The sequence below is a fragment of the Dipodomys merriami genome, unplaced genomic scaffold (assembly GCF_024711535.1).
Source record: "Dipodomys merriami isolate MVZ:Mamm:240054 unplaced genomic scaffold, mDipMer1.0.p SCAF_137, whole genome shotgun sequence".
Classification (NCBI taxonomy): domain Eukaryota; kingdom Metazoa; phylum Chordata; class Mammalia; order Rodentia; family Heteromyidae; genus Dipodomys; species Dipodomys merriami.
Window position 1 is genome coordinate 82,616 of NW_027202682.1, and position 16,609 is coordinate 99,224.

Here is a 16,609-nt window from a genome sequence, read left to right on the forward strand (position 1 = left end):
CCCTCCTCCCCCTTCTCCCCCCTCCCCCGGGCTCCCCTCCCCTCCTCCCCCTTCTCCCCCCTCCCCCGGGCTCCCCCTCCCCTCCTCCCCCTTCTCCCCCCTCCCCCGGGCTCCCCCTCCCCTCCTCCCCCTTCTCCCCCCTCCCCCGGGCTCCCCCTCCCCTCCTCCCCCTTCTCCCCCCTCCCCCGGGCTCCCCCTCCCCTCCTCCCCCCTCCCCCCTCCCCCCTCCCCCCCACACACAGAAGACAAGCAGAAGCTGACCCCCAGGCCCACACGGGCCTGGAGCCCCCATCTCACACGCTCACAGACACGCTCGACCTCGCACACATGAGCACCACACCCGCCTGTGTACACAGACTCCCAGCACACCTATGCAGTACACACTTTTCACGAGGATACAAGCACACCACTAGCGTGTTCACACACGAATGCACACTCGCTGGCCTGCACACGACCCTCTGCTTACACCTGCCCTTAGACCCCAGCAGCGGGTGGCACGCCCCAGCCCGCCTTCCCAGATGGACTCTGCACACTAAGCCGGACATAAAAGGGCCATCGGGCTTCCCACCGAGGCTGCCCATGGCCGGGCCACCCCCGGGTTGTGGGTGGGAACCCAGCTTCCTCTGCTCACTGGCTTGACCTCTCCCTTCTCCCCACAAGTCGCTCTGGCCTCAAATCTACAGCCAGTTACTCAAGAGCCGGCCGGGTCACCAGCCGCTGCTGCCCAACCATATCCTGGGTGCAAGTGGCCCTCTCCCACTCAGAACGGAGTTATTGCTACCAACAGTCAGTAATGCTGCATCCACAGCCAACACTGGCAGGGCCTGAAAATAAAGTTGACTACTTGAACAAAATATGGCAACAGGTCCCAGAGCCTGGGCACCGTGCACAGTCCTCTCTGTTCCTGTGGCCTTGCTGAGGGGCAGGGCGCCTGCTTATGAACACAGTTCTTACCTAGAGGGAGACCTGGAGACTTGGGAGAGAGTGGTGGTGGTTCTCTGAGAGGAGGGGGCTACTGGAGGAAGCAGAGGCTCAGGTCTCCAGGCCTAAGCTAATCCTGCCAGGCCCCCAGAAGGGACAGTCTCCATGCCTGGCACTCTTGGCCCCTCCCAGGGATAAGCTGGCCACAGGGCCTGGATGCCCCGACTAGGATGGCTAGACCAGCAGTGCTGTCATGTCTGGAAGCCAGGGACATGCCACAGTGGGGCATCTGGTATCGGGGGTCCCCTCTCTGCAGCAGACACCGCGGACTGCCATCCTGACCCATCTCCAGGGGCCACGAGCAGGAGCTGACGCTGGCTCACCGCTGCAACAGGCAGCCCTGACACAAGTCACCTTTGTGGGGAAGATGGTCTGCATTAACTGACAGGTGTGTGGCTTCCAGAGCTCCCCCTCCCCAGGACCCCGAGGTGGCCAGGGTCTCTGCGGCGGTCCCTCTGGCAAACCCACTGCCTCTCACAGGTACCTCGCTGCGGTGTCAGTGAGTCCCAGCCTCGGGCTCAGAGCACCTTGGTGTCCTGAATAAGGACATGGAGCAGAGTGAGCTGGGAGAGCAGACACACGTGTCCCCCGTCCACTCTCTCCACTGCATGCCTACCTTGCTGACCTGTGGTGTGGGAGAAGCAGCCTGACAGGGAATCTTGGTCCCTGGGTTCATTTATTGTGGAGAAATGAGTCGGATGAAGCTTCCCCACACACCTGAGGCTGCTGGGTGGGTGTCTGGGGCTGGACCTGGCTTCAGGGCTTGAGAGGAGCACTAGGAGCCCTAGCCAGGAAGAGGACACCGCACAGCGACTCTGGCATCCACAGCAGAGCGTCTCGGCCACAAAACACTCCAGAATATGGCTCTCGGCTTCTCGGGGCCTTGTGCGCACACCTAGGAAGCAGATGCGCAGGTGCAGGGATGGCCCTGGAACCAGCCGCTGGCTAAAGGGGTCCAGCTAGACAGACGGCGGAAGCCACAGACCATCCGAAGCAGCTGCCCCCTCCCATGGCCCCAGGCTTAGCAAGGAAGTCCTAGTAGCTTCCTGGGCCCAGGGCTAGTGGTAGGGTAGCAAGGCTTTCTGCCGGGAAATGGCAGCCCACCCCACTCCTTGGCCTGCTAGACAGCTGCTGCCCTCTCTCCTCAAGAAACAGCTGACCCCTGCCATCCCAGAGGGCTGGGCCAGACGGGGCGGCCGCAGCCATCCCCACTTCAGCAGCTAGCAGCCCATCCCACAGAGCAGTTTGCTGGGCCAGGGGACTGACAGCCACACATTCATAGCAGCAGGAGGCTTCAGCCCTCGGCAGCCTGGAAGCCTTGCTCCCTCCTGCCAGCCCCCAGCCTCCCCCCAGCCTCCCTCCAGCCAGCCTCCCTCCAGCCAGCCCCCAGCCTCCCCCCAGCCTCCCTCCAGCCAGTCCCCAGCCTCCCCCCAGCCTCCCTCCAGCCAGCCTCCCTCCAGCCAGCCCCCAGCCTCCCCCCAGCCTCCCTCCTGCCAGCCCCCAGCCTCCCTCCAGCCAACCCCCAGCCTCCCTCCTGCCAGCCTCCCTCCAGCCAGCCCCCAGCCTCCCTCCAGCCAGCCCCCAGCCTCCCTCCAGCCAGCCTCCCTCCAGCCAGTCCCCAGCCTCCCTCCTGCCAGCCCCCAGCCTCCCCCCAGCCTCCCTCCTGCCAGCCTCCCTCCAGCCAGTCCCCAGCCTCCCCCCAGCCTCCCTCCAGCCAGCCCCCAGCCTCCCTCCAGCCAGCCTCCCTCCAGCCAGCCTCCCTCCAGCCAGCCCCCAGCCTCCCCCCAGCCAGTCCCCAGCCTCCCTCCTGCCAGCCCCCAGCATCCCCCCAGCCTCCCTCCAGCCAGCCTCCCTCCAGCCTCCCTCCAGCCAGCCTCCCTCCAGCCAGTCCCCAGCCTCCCCCCAGCCTCCCTCCAGCCAGTCCCCAGCCTCCCTCCAGCCAGTCCCCAGCCTCCCCCCAGCCTCCCTCCAGCCAGCCTCCCTCCAGCCAGTCCCCAGCCTCCCTCCCTCCAGCCAACCTCCCCAGCGCCCAGCCTCCCTCCAGCCAGCCCCCAGCCTCCCCCCAGCCTCCCTCCAGCCAGCCCCCAGCCTCCCCCCAGCCTCCCTCCAGCCAGCCTCCCTCCAGCCAGCCCCCAGCCTCCCTCCAGCCTCCCTCCAGCCAGCCTCCCTCCAGCCAGCCCCCAGCCTCCCCCCAGCCTCCCTCCAGCCAGCCTCCCTCCTGCCAGCCCCCAGCCTCCCCCCAGCCTCCCTCCAGCCAGCCTCCCTCCAGCCAGTCCCCAGCCTCCCCCCAGCCTCCCTCCTGCCAGCCCCCAGCCTCCCTCCAGCCAGCCTCCCTCCAGCCAGCCTCCCTCCAGCCAGCCCCCAGCCTCCCCCCAGCCTCCCTCCTGCCAGCCCCCAGCCTCCCCCCAGCCTCCCTCCAGCCAGCCTCCCTCCAGCCAGTCCCCAGCCTCCCTCCCTCCAGCCAACCTCCCCAGCGCCCAGCCTCCCTCCAGCCAGCCCCCAGCCTCCCTCCAGCCAACCTCCCCAGCGCCCAGCCTCCCTCCTGCCAGCCCCCAGCCAGCCTCCAGCCAGCCTCCCTCCAGCCAGTCCCCAGCCTCCCTCCCTCCAGCCAACCTCCCCAGCGCCCAGCCTCCCTCCAGCCAGCCCCCAGCCTCCCTCCTGCCAGCCTCCCTCCAGCCAGCCCCCAGCCTCCCTCCTGCCAGCCTCCCTCCAGCCAGTCCCCAGCCTCCCTCCCTCCTGCCAGCCTCCAAGCCCCTCCTCTCAGCCTCCACTGGGCTTCAGTCTGCCTGCAGACCACTGCGGGAAGACCCGGCTGGCCAGCCTGCAGCCGGAAGTGGGGGTGGGAGAAGTGGGGGTGGGACACAGATTGCACCACTCCCACGCTCAGGCCCTCACATCAGCAGTGGGGCTGGGGCGGTGGCAGCAGCCACCTCTTCCTGGGCAGGGCCAGGCTGCCCACGCTACACCAGGGGCCGTGGTATGGTGCTGGCTACTCAGACTGGGGGGGGGAAGGGAGCGTTGTTCCCACAGGAAAGGGGAGTCATCTTTGGGCAGAGTGGCTGGGGGGCGGCCAGACCTCCCTGCCTCTGCCACTGGGATTTGTTGTTTTTAGTTGGGGCCTGGGCGCTATCCCTCAGCTCTCCAGCTCAAGGCCAAGGCGAGCGCTCTACCATGTAAGCCACAGTGCCACTTACGGCTTTGGCTTTTTCTGCTTATGTGGTGCTGAGGAATTGAACCCAGGGCCTCATGCATGCAAGGCATGCGCTTTACCACTGAGCCACCTTCCCAGCCCTTCCGCTGGGATTTATGACAGTTTCCCCACCCCTACCCTGCACATGCAGCAAACAGCAGCAAAGGGGTGCCCTCCCCCCTCCCTCCCCAGACTCAGAGGTGCCCTCCCTCCCTCCCTCCTCCCCAGACTCAGAGGTGTCCTCCCTCCCTCCTCCCCAGACTCAGAGGCGTCCTCCCTCCCTCCCTCCCCAGACTCAAGCGTCCTCTCTCCCTCCCTCCCTCCCCAGACTCAGAGGCGCCCTCCCTCCCTCCTCCCCAGACTCAGAGGTGTCCTCCCTCCCTCCTCCCCAGACTCAGAGGCGTCCTCCCTCCCTCCTCCCCAGACTCAGAGGTGTCCTCCCTCCCTCCCTCCCCAGACTCAAGCGTCCTCCCTCCCTCCCCAGACTCAGAGGTGTCCTCCCTCCCTCCCTCCCTCCTCCCCAGACTCAGAGGTGTCCTCCCTCCCTCCCTCCTCCCCAGACTCAGAGGCGTCCTCCCTCCCTCCCCAGACTCAAGCGTCCTCCCTCCCTCCCTCCCCAGACTCAAGCGTCCTCCCTTCCTCCCTCCCCAGGCTCAGAGGCGTCCTCCCTCCCTCCCTCCCCAGACTCAGAGGTGCCCTCCCTCCCTCCCTCCCCAGACTCAAGCGTCCTCTCTCCCTCCTCCCCAGGCTCAGAGGCGTCCTCCCTCCCTCCCTCCCCAGGCTCAGAGGCGTCCTCCCTCCCTCCCTCCCTCCCCAGACTCAGAGGCGTCCTCCCTCCCTCCCTCCCTCCCCAGACTCAGAGGCGTCCTCCCTCCCTCCCTCCCTCCCCAGACTCAGAGGCGTCCTCCCTCCCTCCTACCCAGACTCAGAGGTGTCCTCCCTCCCTCCCTCCCCAGACTCAGAGGCGTCCTCCCTCCCTCCTCCCCAGACTCAGAGGTGTCCTCCCTCCCTCCCCAGACTCAGAGGTGTCCTCCCTCCCTCCCTCCCCAGGCTCAGAGGTGTCCTCCCTCCCTCCCCAGACTCAGAGGTGTCCTCCCTCCCTCCCCAGACTCAGAGGTGTCCTCCCTCCCTCCCTCCCTCCCCAGACTCAGAGGCGTCCTCCCTCCCTCCTCCCCAGACTCAGAGGCGTCCTCCCTCCCTCCTCCCCAGACTCAGAGGTGTCCTCCCTCCGTCCCCCCGCCCAGGATGGGGTGGGCGCTGGGCCGGGCTGGTCAGCCAGGCAGCAGAACAGGGCCCTGCCTGGGGCCGGGGGCCGGAGGCACGGGAGGGTGGCAGGCACGCGGCCATGGCGTCCACTCCACTCGAGCTGCTGTGCTGTGGGGCTGAGCCGGGGCCACGCGCTCAGGGACAGTTCAGGAGGACCTCAAGGATTTGTACAGACTGCACGGTGTGCGGGAGGCCCTGCACACACGAGGACACGGGGAGCGGAGGGCCCGCGGACACGGGGGGCGCGGAGCGGAGGGCCCGCGGACACGGGGACACGGGGAGGGGAGCGGAGGACCCGCGGACACGGGGACACGGGGAGGGGAGCGGAGGGCCCGCGGACACGGGGACACGGGGAGGGGAGCGGAGGACCCGCGGACACGGGGGGCGCGGAGCGGAGGGCCCGCGGACACGGGGGGGGGCGCGGAGCGGAGGGCCCGCGGACACGGGGAGGGGATCGGAGGGCCCGCGGACACGGGGAGGGGAGCGGAGGGCCCGCGGACACGGGGAGGGGAGCGGAGGGCCCGCGGACACGGGGGGGGGGGCGCGGAGCGGAGGGCCCGCGGACACGGGGAGGGGAGCGGAGGGCCCGCGGACACGGGGAGGGGAGCGGAGGGCCCGCGGACACGGGGAGCGCGGAGCGGAGGGCGCGGGTCCGGGGGGCGGGCGGGGAGCGCGGGTCGGGGGGCGGGGAGCGCGGGTCGGGGGGCGGGCGGGGAGCGCGGGTCCGGGGGCGGGGAGCGCGGGGCGGGGGGCGGGCGGGGAGCGCGGGGCGGGGGGCGGGCGGGCGGGGAGCGCGGGTCCGGGGGCGGGCGGGCGGGAAGCGCGGGTCCGGGGGCGGGCGGGCGGGGAGCGCGGGTCCGGGGGCGGGCGGGGAGCGCGGGTCCGGGGGCGGGCGGGGAGCGCGGGTCGGGGGGCGGGCGGGCGGGGAGCGCGGGTCCGGGGGCGGGCGGGCGGGGAGCGCGGGTCCGGGGGCGGGCGGGCGGGGAGCGCGGGTCCGGGGGGCGGGGAGCGCGGGTCCGGGGGCGGGCGGGGAGCGCGCGCTGGGGGTGCGCGGCGGGGTAAGAAGCCCCGCCCGCCCGCCCGCCCCTTGCTCCCGCGGAGAGCCCGACCGCGGGGCCAGGCCCTCCGGACTCAGGAGACGCGGTCCCCGGCCCCACCCCGTGCGGTCTGACGCCCGCGAGCCGGAGCCTCTCCCCGATCCCGTACCGGGGGCCGCGGCGCCTCCCCCCCGGCGCCTTCCGCGCAGGCGCGGCCCCGCCCACTTCCGGCGGCCGGGACGCGCTGGCCGAGCGGCCGGATGCGAGCGCGCGGCGCGGCCCGAGCTCGCGGGGAGCCGGCGCCCGAGGCCGCGCCCGACGGACCTCCGCCTCCGGGACCAGCGCGCCGCCCGGAAGGCGCCGGGGCCGGCCGGGGAGCGAGCCGGGTGAGAGGCCGCGGCCACGGTCACGTCACGGTCCGGCGGGGGCTGCGGGGCCTCCGGGGGTGGCGGCCGGCGGGGGCTGCGGGGCCTCGGGGCCGGCGGGGGCTGCGGGGCCTCCGGGGGGGGCTGCGGGGCCTCGGGGCCGGCGGGGCCTCCGGGGGGGGCTGCGGGGCCTCGGGGCCGGCGGGGGGCGGGGCCTGACAACCTGTGGCGTGGGCGCTGCCCGCTGCGGACGGGGAAACCGAGGCAGGCCCCCGTGAGCACACCCCGGGCCTTCCGCACCTAGAGATCCGTTTCCCCTCCGGTTTCAGCTTTTTCCGAAGACCGGGCAAAAAAGGCAGCAGCGGCGGGCAGAGGCCGGAGAGCCGCGGTCGCCAGCGGACACCCTGCGGGCCTCCCCTCCCCGGGCGCCGCCCCGGACCCCGGGCCTCCGGCGCAGCGTCTACTTCTCCAGTCCACAGGAGCCTGGTGTGCGGCTGGGGACGGAGTTTTTCAACCAGCCAGCAGTCCCCCTCGCCCGGGCATTTCTGGGACAGGTAACATCCGCCCCGGGGTGACCGCTGCCCAGGTGCGCCTCACTAGCGGGCACGCACAAGTTCCTGGATAGTTGGGTGCCGCGGACCGGGTTCTGTCGGGATGACGGAGGATACCTAGGGGAGGAACCTGGAATAGGATGGGGAGATGGCAAACAGACAACTCACACACATTAGGAGTGGATGCTGAGTGCTGAGTGCGATTTAATGCAGAGGATAGCAAACTTTTATAACAGAAGTCTTCATGAGAAAGGGCAAAAGGTTACACAATCTTGCTGCATGGCTTTTTTCTTGGGTGGTCACCAGCTGGGCACCTGATAGGCATTTATCTTCCGCTTATCTCTAAGGAATACAATGGGTTTGGGTTTCGATGTTTGTCACCAATTAACCATTACCTATTTTTATAGAGGTCTTAACTTTCCCATAAGATCTTTCCTGTCTCTTCTTTAATAGTAAACTTTAAGGAGACCTAGCAGTTCTCTAGGTTTAGCAATTCTCTTAGTAAACAGCAGGAAATTCTCTCTCCTAAATAATTATCTCAGCAATTGCCATACATTCTTTCTGTTTTAGCTGAGCCTACAGCTTCTTGTAAGTCCCTTACAAACAATTCCTTCTGCTGAAGTGACTTTGTGAAACCCCCAATACTTTTATATTTACTTATAACTTGTCTACTAGCCTTCATAAGAGGGGTTTCAGGGTTAGCACTTAACTCTGGTGAGTCCGTCATATTTTTTTTTTTTTTTTTTTTTTTTTTGTCGGCCGTGGGGCTTGAACTCTGGGCCTGGGCGCTGTCCCTCAGCTCTTCAGCTCAAGGCGAGCGCTCTACCACTTGAGCTACAGCGCCACTTTCGGTTTTCTGGTGGTTTATTGGAGATAGGAGTCTCACGGTCTCTCCTGCCCGGGCTGGCTTTGAACCGCGATCCTCAGATCTCAGCCTCCTGAGTAGCTAGGATTACAGGCGTGAGCCACCAGCGCCCGGCTGAGTCCGTCATATTTTTAAGACACTCATCAGATATTGGAGTCGTCAACACTCTTAAGAAAGAGCTTTGAATAAGGGAACGTTGACAATGAGCAAGTACAAAAAGCAGTAGAAGCAGTAAAAGATTAATAGGCACTCTTATGAGGGAAGAAAGACAGAAACACATCTTTTCCCAGGGGTTTGCCAGCCTTTTTAAAACCAGGAGTAGGCCTCTTAGAAGCCCTATTCTCCGAGGTAGACTTCGGTGAAGTCCCAAAACTTGGAGATATGTTTCTGTAAAGCCCCATTCTCTGAGGTAGACTTCGGTGAAGTCCCAAAACTCAAGAGATAGGTCTCTGAAGCCCCTATCATGGTCTGATAGATGGTTTCCCATGCTAAGCAGACTCCACTGGAGTCGGCGTGGCAGTTGGGTCCCAGTTACCTGGGGTCACTGGAAAGAAAAAGGAGACCAGTAATGGCTCCTGCCCTGGCAGTGACGGCAGCAGCTGCGTCCTCAGCCTCACCCACCCGGGGTCCTCAGGAAAGCCACTTGCTGAGACCGCAGTCCATTGCATGTCGTCTGCTCACACAGCTGGTGCCCTGGCTGGGGCCTGACCGCATGACACCATGCGCTCATTTCAGGCACGCGGGACTGAACGTGGCTGCCAGGGCGTTGCTAGCATCAGAATTGCTTGGGACAGCTCCCTCCCTGCCATGTGGCTCAGTTGACACTGACGCAGTTTCCCCAGAGGCAGCCCAGTATAGGGTGAGGATCCGAGCTAAGCCAGCTGGACAGGAAGTGCAAAGGCCCAACCTGTTAGCCTGCGTACACAGCCAGAGTTAGCTGGTTCTGCCTGAAGCATCATAGGTGCCAAAGCACAGCCAGACCTTCATGGCCCACTTCTTTTTCCTTTATTTATTTAATTTATTTACTTAACTAGCTCTGGGGCTTGCATCCCAACCCTGAGCATTTTGCTCAAGGCTAGCACTCTACCACTTGAGCTACAGGTCCACTTCAGGCTTTTTGTGGTTAATTGGTGATAAAAGTGTCTCACACTTTCCTGCCTGGCCTGGGTTTGTTGGTGGTGATCCTGGGGCTTGAACTCAGGGCCTGAGCACTGTTCCCGAGCTCCTTTTCTTCAAGGCTAGTGCTCTCCACAGCTCCACTTCCAGTTTTCTAGTGGTTAACTGGAGACCCAGGCTGGCTTCAAATCATGATCCTCAGATTTCAGCCTTCTGAGTTGCTAGGATTACAGGTGTGAGCCACCACCATCTAGCTCACCTTTATCTTTTTGTTGTTGGTGGTGTTGGTTGTGGGGCTTGAACTCTGGGCCTGGGCGCTGTCCCTCAGCTCTTCAGCTCAAGGCTAGCTCTGTACCGCTGCTTGAGCCATCTTGTAAATAACTGGAGGTAAGAGTCTCACGGTCTCTCCTGCCAGGACTGGCTTTGAAGCGTGATCCTCAGATCTCAGCCTCCTGAGTAGCTAGGATTACAGGCGTGAGCCACCAGCGCCCGGCTCATCTTTGTCTTTTAAATGCATACTTTTAGGCTAAAAGGGGCAAGGACTGCCGGTTTTTGGGGTTAAGGGGAAAACTAGTGCCAAGAATTAGGTGCTAAAAAGAACAGACCTTGAGCCGGGCGCTGGTGGCTCATGCCTGTAATCCTAGCTACTCAGGAGGCTGAGATCTGAGGATCGAGGTTCAAAGCCAGCCCGGGCAGGAGAGACCGTGAGACTCCTATCTCCAATAAACCACCAGAAAACCGGAAGTGGCGCTGTAGCTCAAGTGGTAGAGCGCTCACCTTGATCTGAAGAGCTGAGGGACAGTGCCCAGGCCCAGAGTTCAAGCCCCACGGCTGACCAAAGAAAAAAAAAAGAACAGACCTTAACTTACTGGAAAGGGATGTGATTTTGTTTCTGTTGGGACGTCTTCCCTGTAAGGGTCAGAAGAAATGTTCACTACAGACAGCTTAGTAATGAGCCCTTAGGACAAAACAGCACATGGAACAGGTTTATTCCAGGTTTGGGTCAAGGACCCAAAGGTAGCATAAAGTAAGAGTTCCATAAAACATCCAACCTCGGCATCCTGGGTACATCAGTTACTCCTTCAGCTGTCCACTTGAGCGCATGGGTCAGGTCGAGGAGCACAGCCTTTCCCATGACTTCCCAGTGGAACAGCCTTGCAGAACACAAGTGTGGGTCACAGGCTCATTTAAAAGGTTCAATGCAGTGAGCTGAGATGAAGACTAAGACCATTCTCTGAGGGAGCTAAGGCAGACACTGCCTCCCTCAATCCTGCCAGCAAAGGGTTAGTAGGAGAGCTCTCCAGAGGGGAAGCGGCCCCTGCCCATGTGCTCCTTACAGCTGTGGCAGGACGCAGAGTGGAGCCAAGGCAGGAATGCCTTGTGCATACTTACACCCATGAGCTTCTCTTCCAAAATGTCCAATCCTGTCTTCATTGCCTGGGATAGCTGTGGGGGTTTGAGGGCATCTAGGAATAGCATCATTCCCTTCTTTCCTCCACCTTGTCTTCTATTTTTTGTTATTGCGCCGGTACTGGGGCTTGAACTCAGGGCCTGGGTACTGTCCTTATTAGTTTTTTTGCTCAAGGCTGGTTTGTGCTGTACTTAAGTTTTGGTTTTTTGTTGTTACTGTTTGCTGGTTTATTGGAGATAAAGAGTCTCTTGGATTTGTCTGCCTTGGCTGGATTCAAACCAGTATCCTCAGGTCACAGCCTCTTAGGGTTTCAGGCATGAGCCACCAATGCCTGACCACTGTCTTGTTTACTGAACCTCAAGCAACATGAAATAGAGATGGAGACACCTACTTTTTACTTTCTTTTTTTTTGGTCAGTCATGGGGCTTCAACTGGGCCTGGGTGCTATCCCTCAGCTCTTTTTCAGTAAAGGCTAGTGCTCTACCACTTTGAGCAACAGTGCCACTTCCAGTTTTCTGGGGGTTAATTGGACTTTCCTGCCCAGGCTGGCTTTGAACCATGATCCTCAGATGTCAGCCTCCTGAACCACCACCTCCTAGCAGGTGACTTGTCTTTACAGACAAGAGTCTGTAAAGTTAAGAGTCTCATGGCGTTTCCTACGCGGGCTGGCTTTGAACCGTGATTCTCAGATCTCAGTCTCCTGAGTAGCTGGAATTACAGGCGTGAGCCACTGGCACCCAGCTTGGGACTGCTTTGACAGCAGAGACTGGGGACATGACACACACTGGGAATTCCCTAGGTGGTTGAGTAGGGTCCCTGTCCCTTCTACACTGCCTGGCTTCATGCTGAGCATGGTTCTCAAGCGAATCCTGAGAGGAGATGGAAAGGTAGAGACTCAGTGAACAATGAACTTCCAAGAATCTTCAACCTCTGGCTGAAGTTTGAGATGACAACCTGTGGTCAGGACTCTTAGTGAGCAAGACCTACAATGTGGTGGCCAGGCAGATTGGTGGCCTTGGAAGTGGAGGTATGGCTCAAAGGGTAGAGTGCCAGCCTTGAGTGAAAACGCCAGGTGAGAGAGCAAGGCCCTGCGTTCAAGCCCAGTGCGGGGTTGGGGGGGAGGGGGCACCGGCACAGATGGCCTCAGCAGCTTTCAGGCTCAATGCCAGCACAAGTAGCAGCACGGAGAAGACAGGTGTGGGTGGGAGGCCCACTGTACCTAGACACCTGGCACATCTCCTGAGCCTACAGGGGGTCTGAGCTGGGGGCTGGGGTGGACCCTGTCCCTATGGCCCTGAACAGAGGGACTGCCCACAGGTCCTTGTCCGGCGACTTGCCGATGGCACGGAGCTTCGTGGCCGCATAGTGGAGACAGAGGCCTACGTGGGGCCGGAAGATGAAGCAGCCCACTCGAGGGGTGGCCGGCAGACCCCCCGCAACCGCAGCATGTTCATGAAAGCGGGGACTCTCTATGTGTACATCATCTATGGCATGTACTTCTGCATGAATGTCTCCAGCCAAGGTTAGTGGCACTGGACTTGGGGGAGCAAAGGACTGGCACGTGAGGGACCCCCCAGAGGAGGACAAGGGGAGGTAGGCAGGGAGTGCCGCTCCAGGGCCAGGTCACAGTACCAGGTACTCTGGTTGCTTGTTATGGGCCAAGGATATTTCTTTTTTTTTTTTTTTTTGTCGGTTGTGGGGCTTGAACTCTGGGCCTGAGCACTGTCCTTCAGCTCTTCAGCTCAAGGCGAGCGCTCTACCACTTGAGCTACAGCGCCACTTCTGGTTTTCTGGTGGTTTATTGGAGATAGGAGTCTCACGGTCTCTCCTGCCCGGGCTGGCTTTGAACCGCGATCCTCAGATCTCAGCCTCCTGAGTAGCTAGGATTACAGGCGTGAGCCACCAGCGCCCGGCTTAGGCCAAGGATATTTCAAGGGGTCAGGGGCTCCAGAGTGCATTGTTCCCTTAACATTACCACTTGTCTCAGCACAGAACTGAGTGCTGGTGTAAATGCAGAAGGGACTGGTGGTATGGAATGGAGATTAACTTGTGATGAACTGAGCTTACCCCAGAGCTTCGCTAGTCTATTTTGAGGTCACCATCAGTTCTCACCCAGGGACAGTTGTCTTCGGCAGTGTTTGGGGGTCCTGTCATCTAGGAGATAGAGGGTGCTGACAGCCACCCCACAGTGCCCAGGTCAGCTGCCACTGCAGAATTCTGACTCTGGATATCATGAGTGGAGACACAGGTTCAGTGCACCTGTGAGGGCTTACCCACGTGCTTGCAGTTGCAGGGGGAGCCCAGTGAGCACGTAGCTCGGTGCCAGGTACAGGAGACGGCGGGGTCTGAGGCCAAAGCATCCTGCTGAAGGAGCAAAGTCCAGCTGGCCCGTCCCAGCGTTGGTCTGCTGAATGTTCAGCCTGTTGAACCAGATGCTCGGGGATGCCAGCAAGGGGCTCATGGTCTGGCATGTGAACATGTGACCAGATGCTCTAGGAGCGTCCATTTGGCTCAGGGAGTATGAGCAGCACACACGGGGGCCAGGAGCTACTTAAGATTTAAGAGCGTGAGCACTGAGGGCTACAGAGGACAGAAGACGGCTTGGTAAGTAAGGATGGAGCTGTTCCATCGAGTTAAGAGAGCGGGGGTAGTGATGAGGTGAAGCTTCCTCTGTGCCCATTCCCAGGTGGCTCAGGAGCAGGGAGGGCAGGGAGACAGAAGGGGCAGGTGCACACAGGGAATCGGGTGGGAAGCTGAGAGCAGCAAGGGCAAAAGCCCAGGAGCTTCATGCTTTGCTTGCATTTGAAAACTGGCCAGCTGAGTGGCATGTACTTAGAAGAACCTATTGTTTGCCAGGTGCAAGCTGGGCTGGAGAACATGGCTTTGTCCACCCTGGACAGGCACTGGGACGAGGTACAACCTTGTAGCCAAGGCCCAAGAGCAGGGACTAACAGGTGACTCCCAGGACCTCGGCAGCCAGAGCCGCACAGGCCAGTGGCAGTGAGTGTCCCAGGAGAGCAGCTGAACTGGAGTCAGGGTTGCTCTGCCAGGGCCCAGGCTGTCACAGTCTTCAGCCAGGAAGCCTGAGGGCCTTTCCAGACACACAGGGCAGGAAGAATTGGGGTGTCTGTCACTGTAAGGCCGCTAGGCCCAAGAGTGTCAGCCCATCATTTCTAGCCCATGAAGTAGTCCAGCCTGATAGAAGGTTGGGCCAGAAGAGACCAAGGAAAATGGGGCCCTAAGGCACCTCCTGCCGCCATGTGTCCTCTCCTCAAGAGTCACAGATAGGGCTCTCCCAGCATGTATTCACTGGCTGCTGCTCTGCTGTGAACCAGTTTGCCCGAGGGGTGTTGAGGGGCGTGGCAGGCGGGGAGCCCCCAGGAACCGGCCAGGGTAACCCTACCCTGAAGAAAGTGAGCAGTCCTTGCTCTCTGGGCACTCACTGTGTGTAAGTCTCTACAGCTAAGTGTTGGTTACACGATGCAATGGTGGAGGTCTTGCTGCCTGCCAGAGGCTCTTAGAGAAGGCTCAGCTGCCTTGTGAATGCAGGTATGGAGAGAAGGGGAGGCAGGTAGAAGACCCATCCTGCTGGGCACCTGTGGCTCATACCTGTAATATCCTAGCTCCTCAGGAGGCTGAGATCTGAGGACTGCAGTTCAAAGCCAGCCTGAGCAGGAATGTCTCTTGAGACTCTCATCTTCAGTTAACCACCAGAAAACCAGAAGTGGCGCTGTGGCTCAGAATGGTAGAGTGCTAGCCTTAGAAAGCTCAGAGAGAGTGTCCAAAATCCTCCTGCCAGGGTGCACCCAGAAGCAGCGAGTGCAGATATACATGCAGAAAGGCCACTGCATGACTCTTGCAGAGCTGGGAGCATGTTGGCGCAGGGAGGTGTGGGGAATCTGATTTTCAAGCTGTGTCTCTGTCCCACAGGAGATGGATCTTGTGTCCTGCTGCGAGCACTAGAGCCCCTAGAAGGACTGGAGTCCATGAGACAGCTTCGCGGCACGCGCCGGAAGGGTGCTGCCGGCCGCCCCATCAAAGACCGGGAGCTCTGCAATGGCCCCTCCAAGCTGTGCCAGGCCCTGGCCATTGACAAGAGCTTTGACCAGCGGGACCTGGCCCAGGATGGGGCTCTGTGGCTGGAGCATGGGTCTCCGCAGCCCAGTGGACCCGCTGTAGTGGCAGCAGCCCGTGTGGGCATTGGTCAGGCAGGGGAGTGGACAAAGAAGCCCCTGCGCTTCTATATCCGGGGCTGCCCTTGGGTCAGTGTGGTGGACAAAGTGGCTGAGCAGGACATACAGGCCAGGACATAGAGCCTGCTCAGACAAGTTTTTTTAATTGTTTAAATGTCAAATAAATATTTGCTTCTAGGGAACGTTTGCCTACATTTCAGATAGGCCCCTGCTGACAGATGAGCCTATCTTCAGCCAGTGCTTGCAGGACAGGACCCCCGGTGTGCACACACACCCAGGTCCAGGGTTCTGTGCTGCCAGTCAGGCTACCCCGCCACAGGCTGACCTTGAGTGACAGGGCTACTCAAGCTCACTTGGGCCAGCCCATGCCCTTGTCCTTCAGATGATCAGGACAGGGAGATAGCTCCGCGAGCCTGCTGGTGGTTTGTGTAATGCCTGTGGTAGTACTAGGCAAGAAAGACTGATGGTGAGATGGGAGAAAGGGAGTGCGTGGTAAACAGAGGTGGTGGTGGCTTTGGGCCACACAGGATCAGCCTGGTGCTCAGACCTAATCTGCTGCCACAGCTGTCCGATGGGCAAAGGTTTCCTCCCATTCTCCAGGGTAGATGGTGAAAAGACAGCAAAGATAGCCAAGGTTAGAAAGGCACAGCCTCTGTGTGTTTGCCCCTCCAATTCAGTGATGCTGAGGTGCCCAAGGACTGGAAAAGTACTGCTAACCCTGACTGGAGCCCACAGCAAGGAAGCAGTCACACCAGGGTCTGGAGGACTTCAGTGAGCACAGCCAGGGATGGCTGTCCATCCAACGCCAGGCCTTAGAGAAGCAGGCTCAGGGTCCCACAATGAGAGAACCACGAATGGAGATGCCAGTTCATGACATACGTGTGCAGCCTCTGCGTGCCCTGCCTGGTCTCAAGTGAGCAGTGCCTGGAAGACAGCAATGACAGGGTCCTCGTGGGTGGTTACCACCAGGACGCTACGGAACTTGTCAAAGAGCATAAGCAACTGGGAGCGCCGTGTGTTCTCGTTGTACATGATCTCTTCCAGGTGGTGGCGGCCTCGGAAGTAGTGAAGGAGCCTGGAGGAGAGAGGGTGGCGTGAGCCTGGCCCACAGGCAGCCCCACGGAGGCCCACCGCCACTGGTGAGGATCAACTCTGAGCAGAGGGGGAGGCATACGCGTGCGCGCACACACACACACACACACACGTGTGTCCCCGTGCCTTGGTAGTGTCCCAGGGATGAGCGGAGAGCCTGAAATGAACCCGTGAGACACTGCTGCTCCCACCAGGGATGGCCCAAGCCAGCGACCTGACAGGCAGGGGGCTGCGAGAGGCTTTTCTGAGCTGCTGTGGCAGGGACCCTGCTCCAGGGGGCTTTCTGTAGCTAAGGCTGGCACAAAATCCTGGACTAGCTGTTTGGAAGAGCTGCAAATAGTCCATAATGCCTGGGGCATAGTCACACTGAAGGCCAACATGCAGCACCCTGACCCTTCCTGGGCAGGGTGAGTTTGACAGACCGTCAGGCCATTAGGCCACCATATGGGCATCCTAAGCCTATAACTGCTCCCAAGCCCCCTGTGGGTGAGAACTCAGAGCTGCTGCCTCTTAGTGACAGATCAACATCCAAGCCTGGATCT

At 61.3% G+C, this 16,609-nt stretch overlaps 2 protein-coding genes across 3 annotated transcripts in view; one reads left to right on the forward strand and one right to left on the reverse strand.

The window, feature by feature from the left end:
- The first annotated feature begins 6,716 nt into the window (after positions 1 to 6,716).
- Positions 6,717 to 15,157, forward strand: LOC138825331 (DNA-3-methyladenine glycosylase-like). The gene is made up of 4 exons (XM_070019740.1): positions 6,717 to 6,860; positions 7,169 to 7,393; positions 12,100 to 12,304; positions 14,713 to 15,157. Exons 1-4 carry the CDS (start codon positions 6,735 to 6,737, stop codon positions 15,093 to 15,095), a joined length of 939 nt encoding a protein of 312 aa, XP_069875841.1. The 5' UTR covers positions 6,717 to 6,734; the 3' UTR covers positions 15,096 to 15,157.
- LOC138825330 (GATOR1 complex protein NPRL3) overlaps positions 15,100 to 16,609 on the reverse strand; it is a 35,276-nt gene continuing 33,766 nt past the window's right edge. For both annotated transcript variants that reach the window (XM_070019738.1, XM_070019739.1), the window contains exon 13: positions 15,100 to 16,050. In XM_070019738.1, coding sequence (XP_069875839.1) covers positions 15,885 to 16,050 — 166 coding nt within the window. In that variant the 3' untranslated portion in view covers positions 15,100 to 15,884. The remainder of the gene's footprint in view (positions 16,051 to 16,609) is intronic.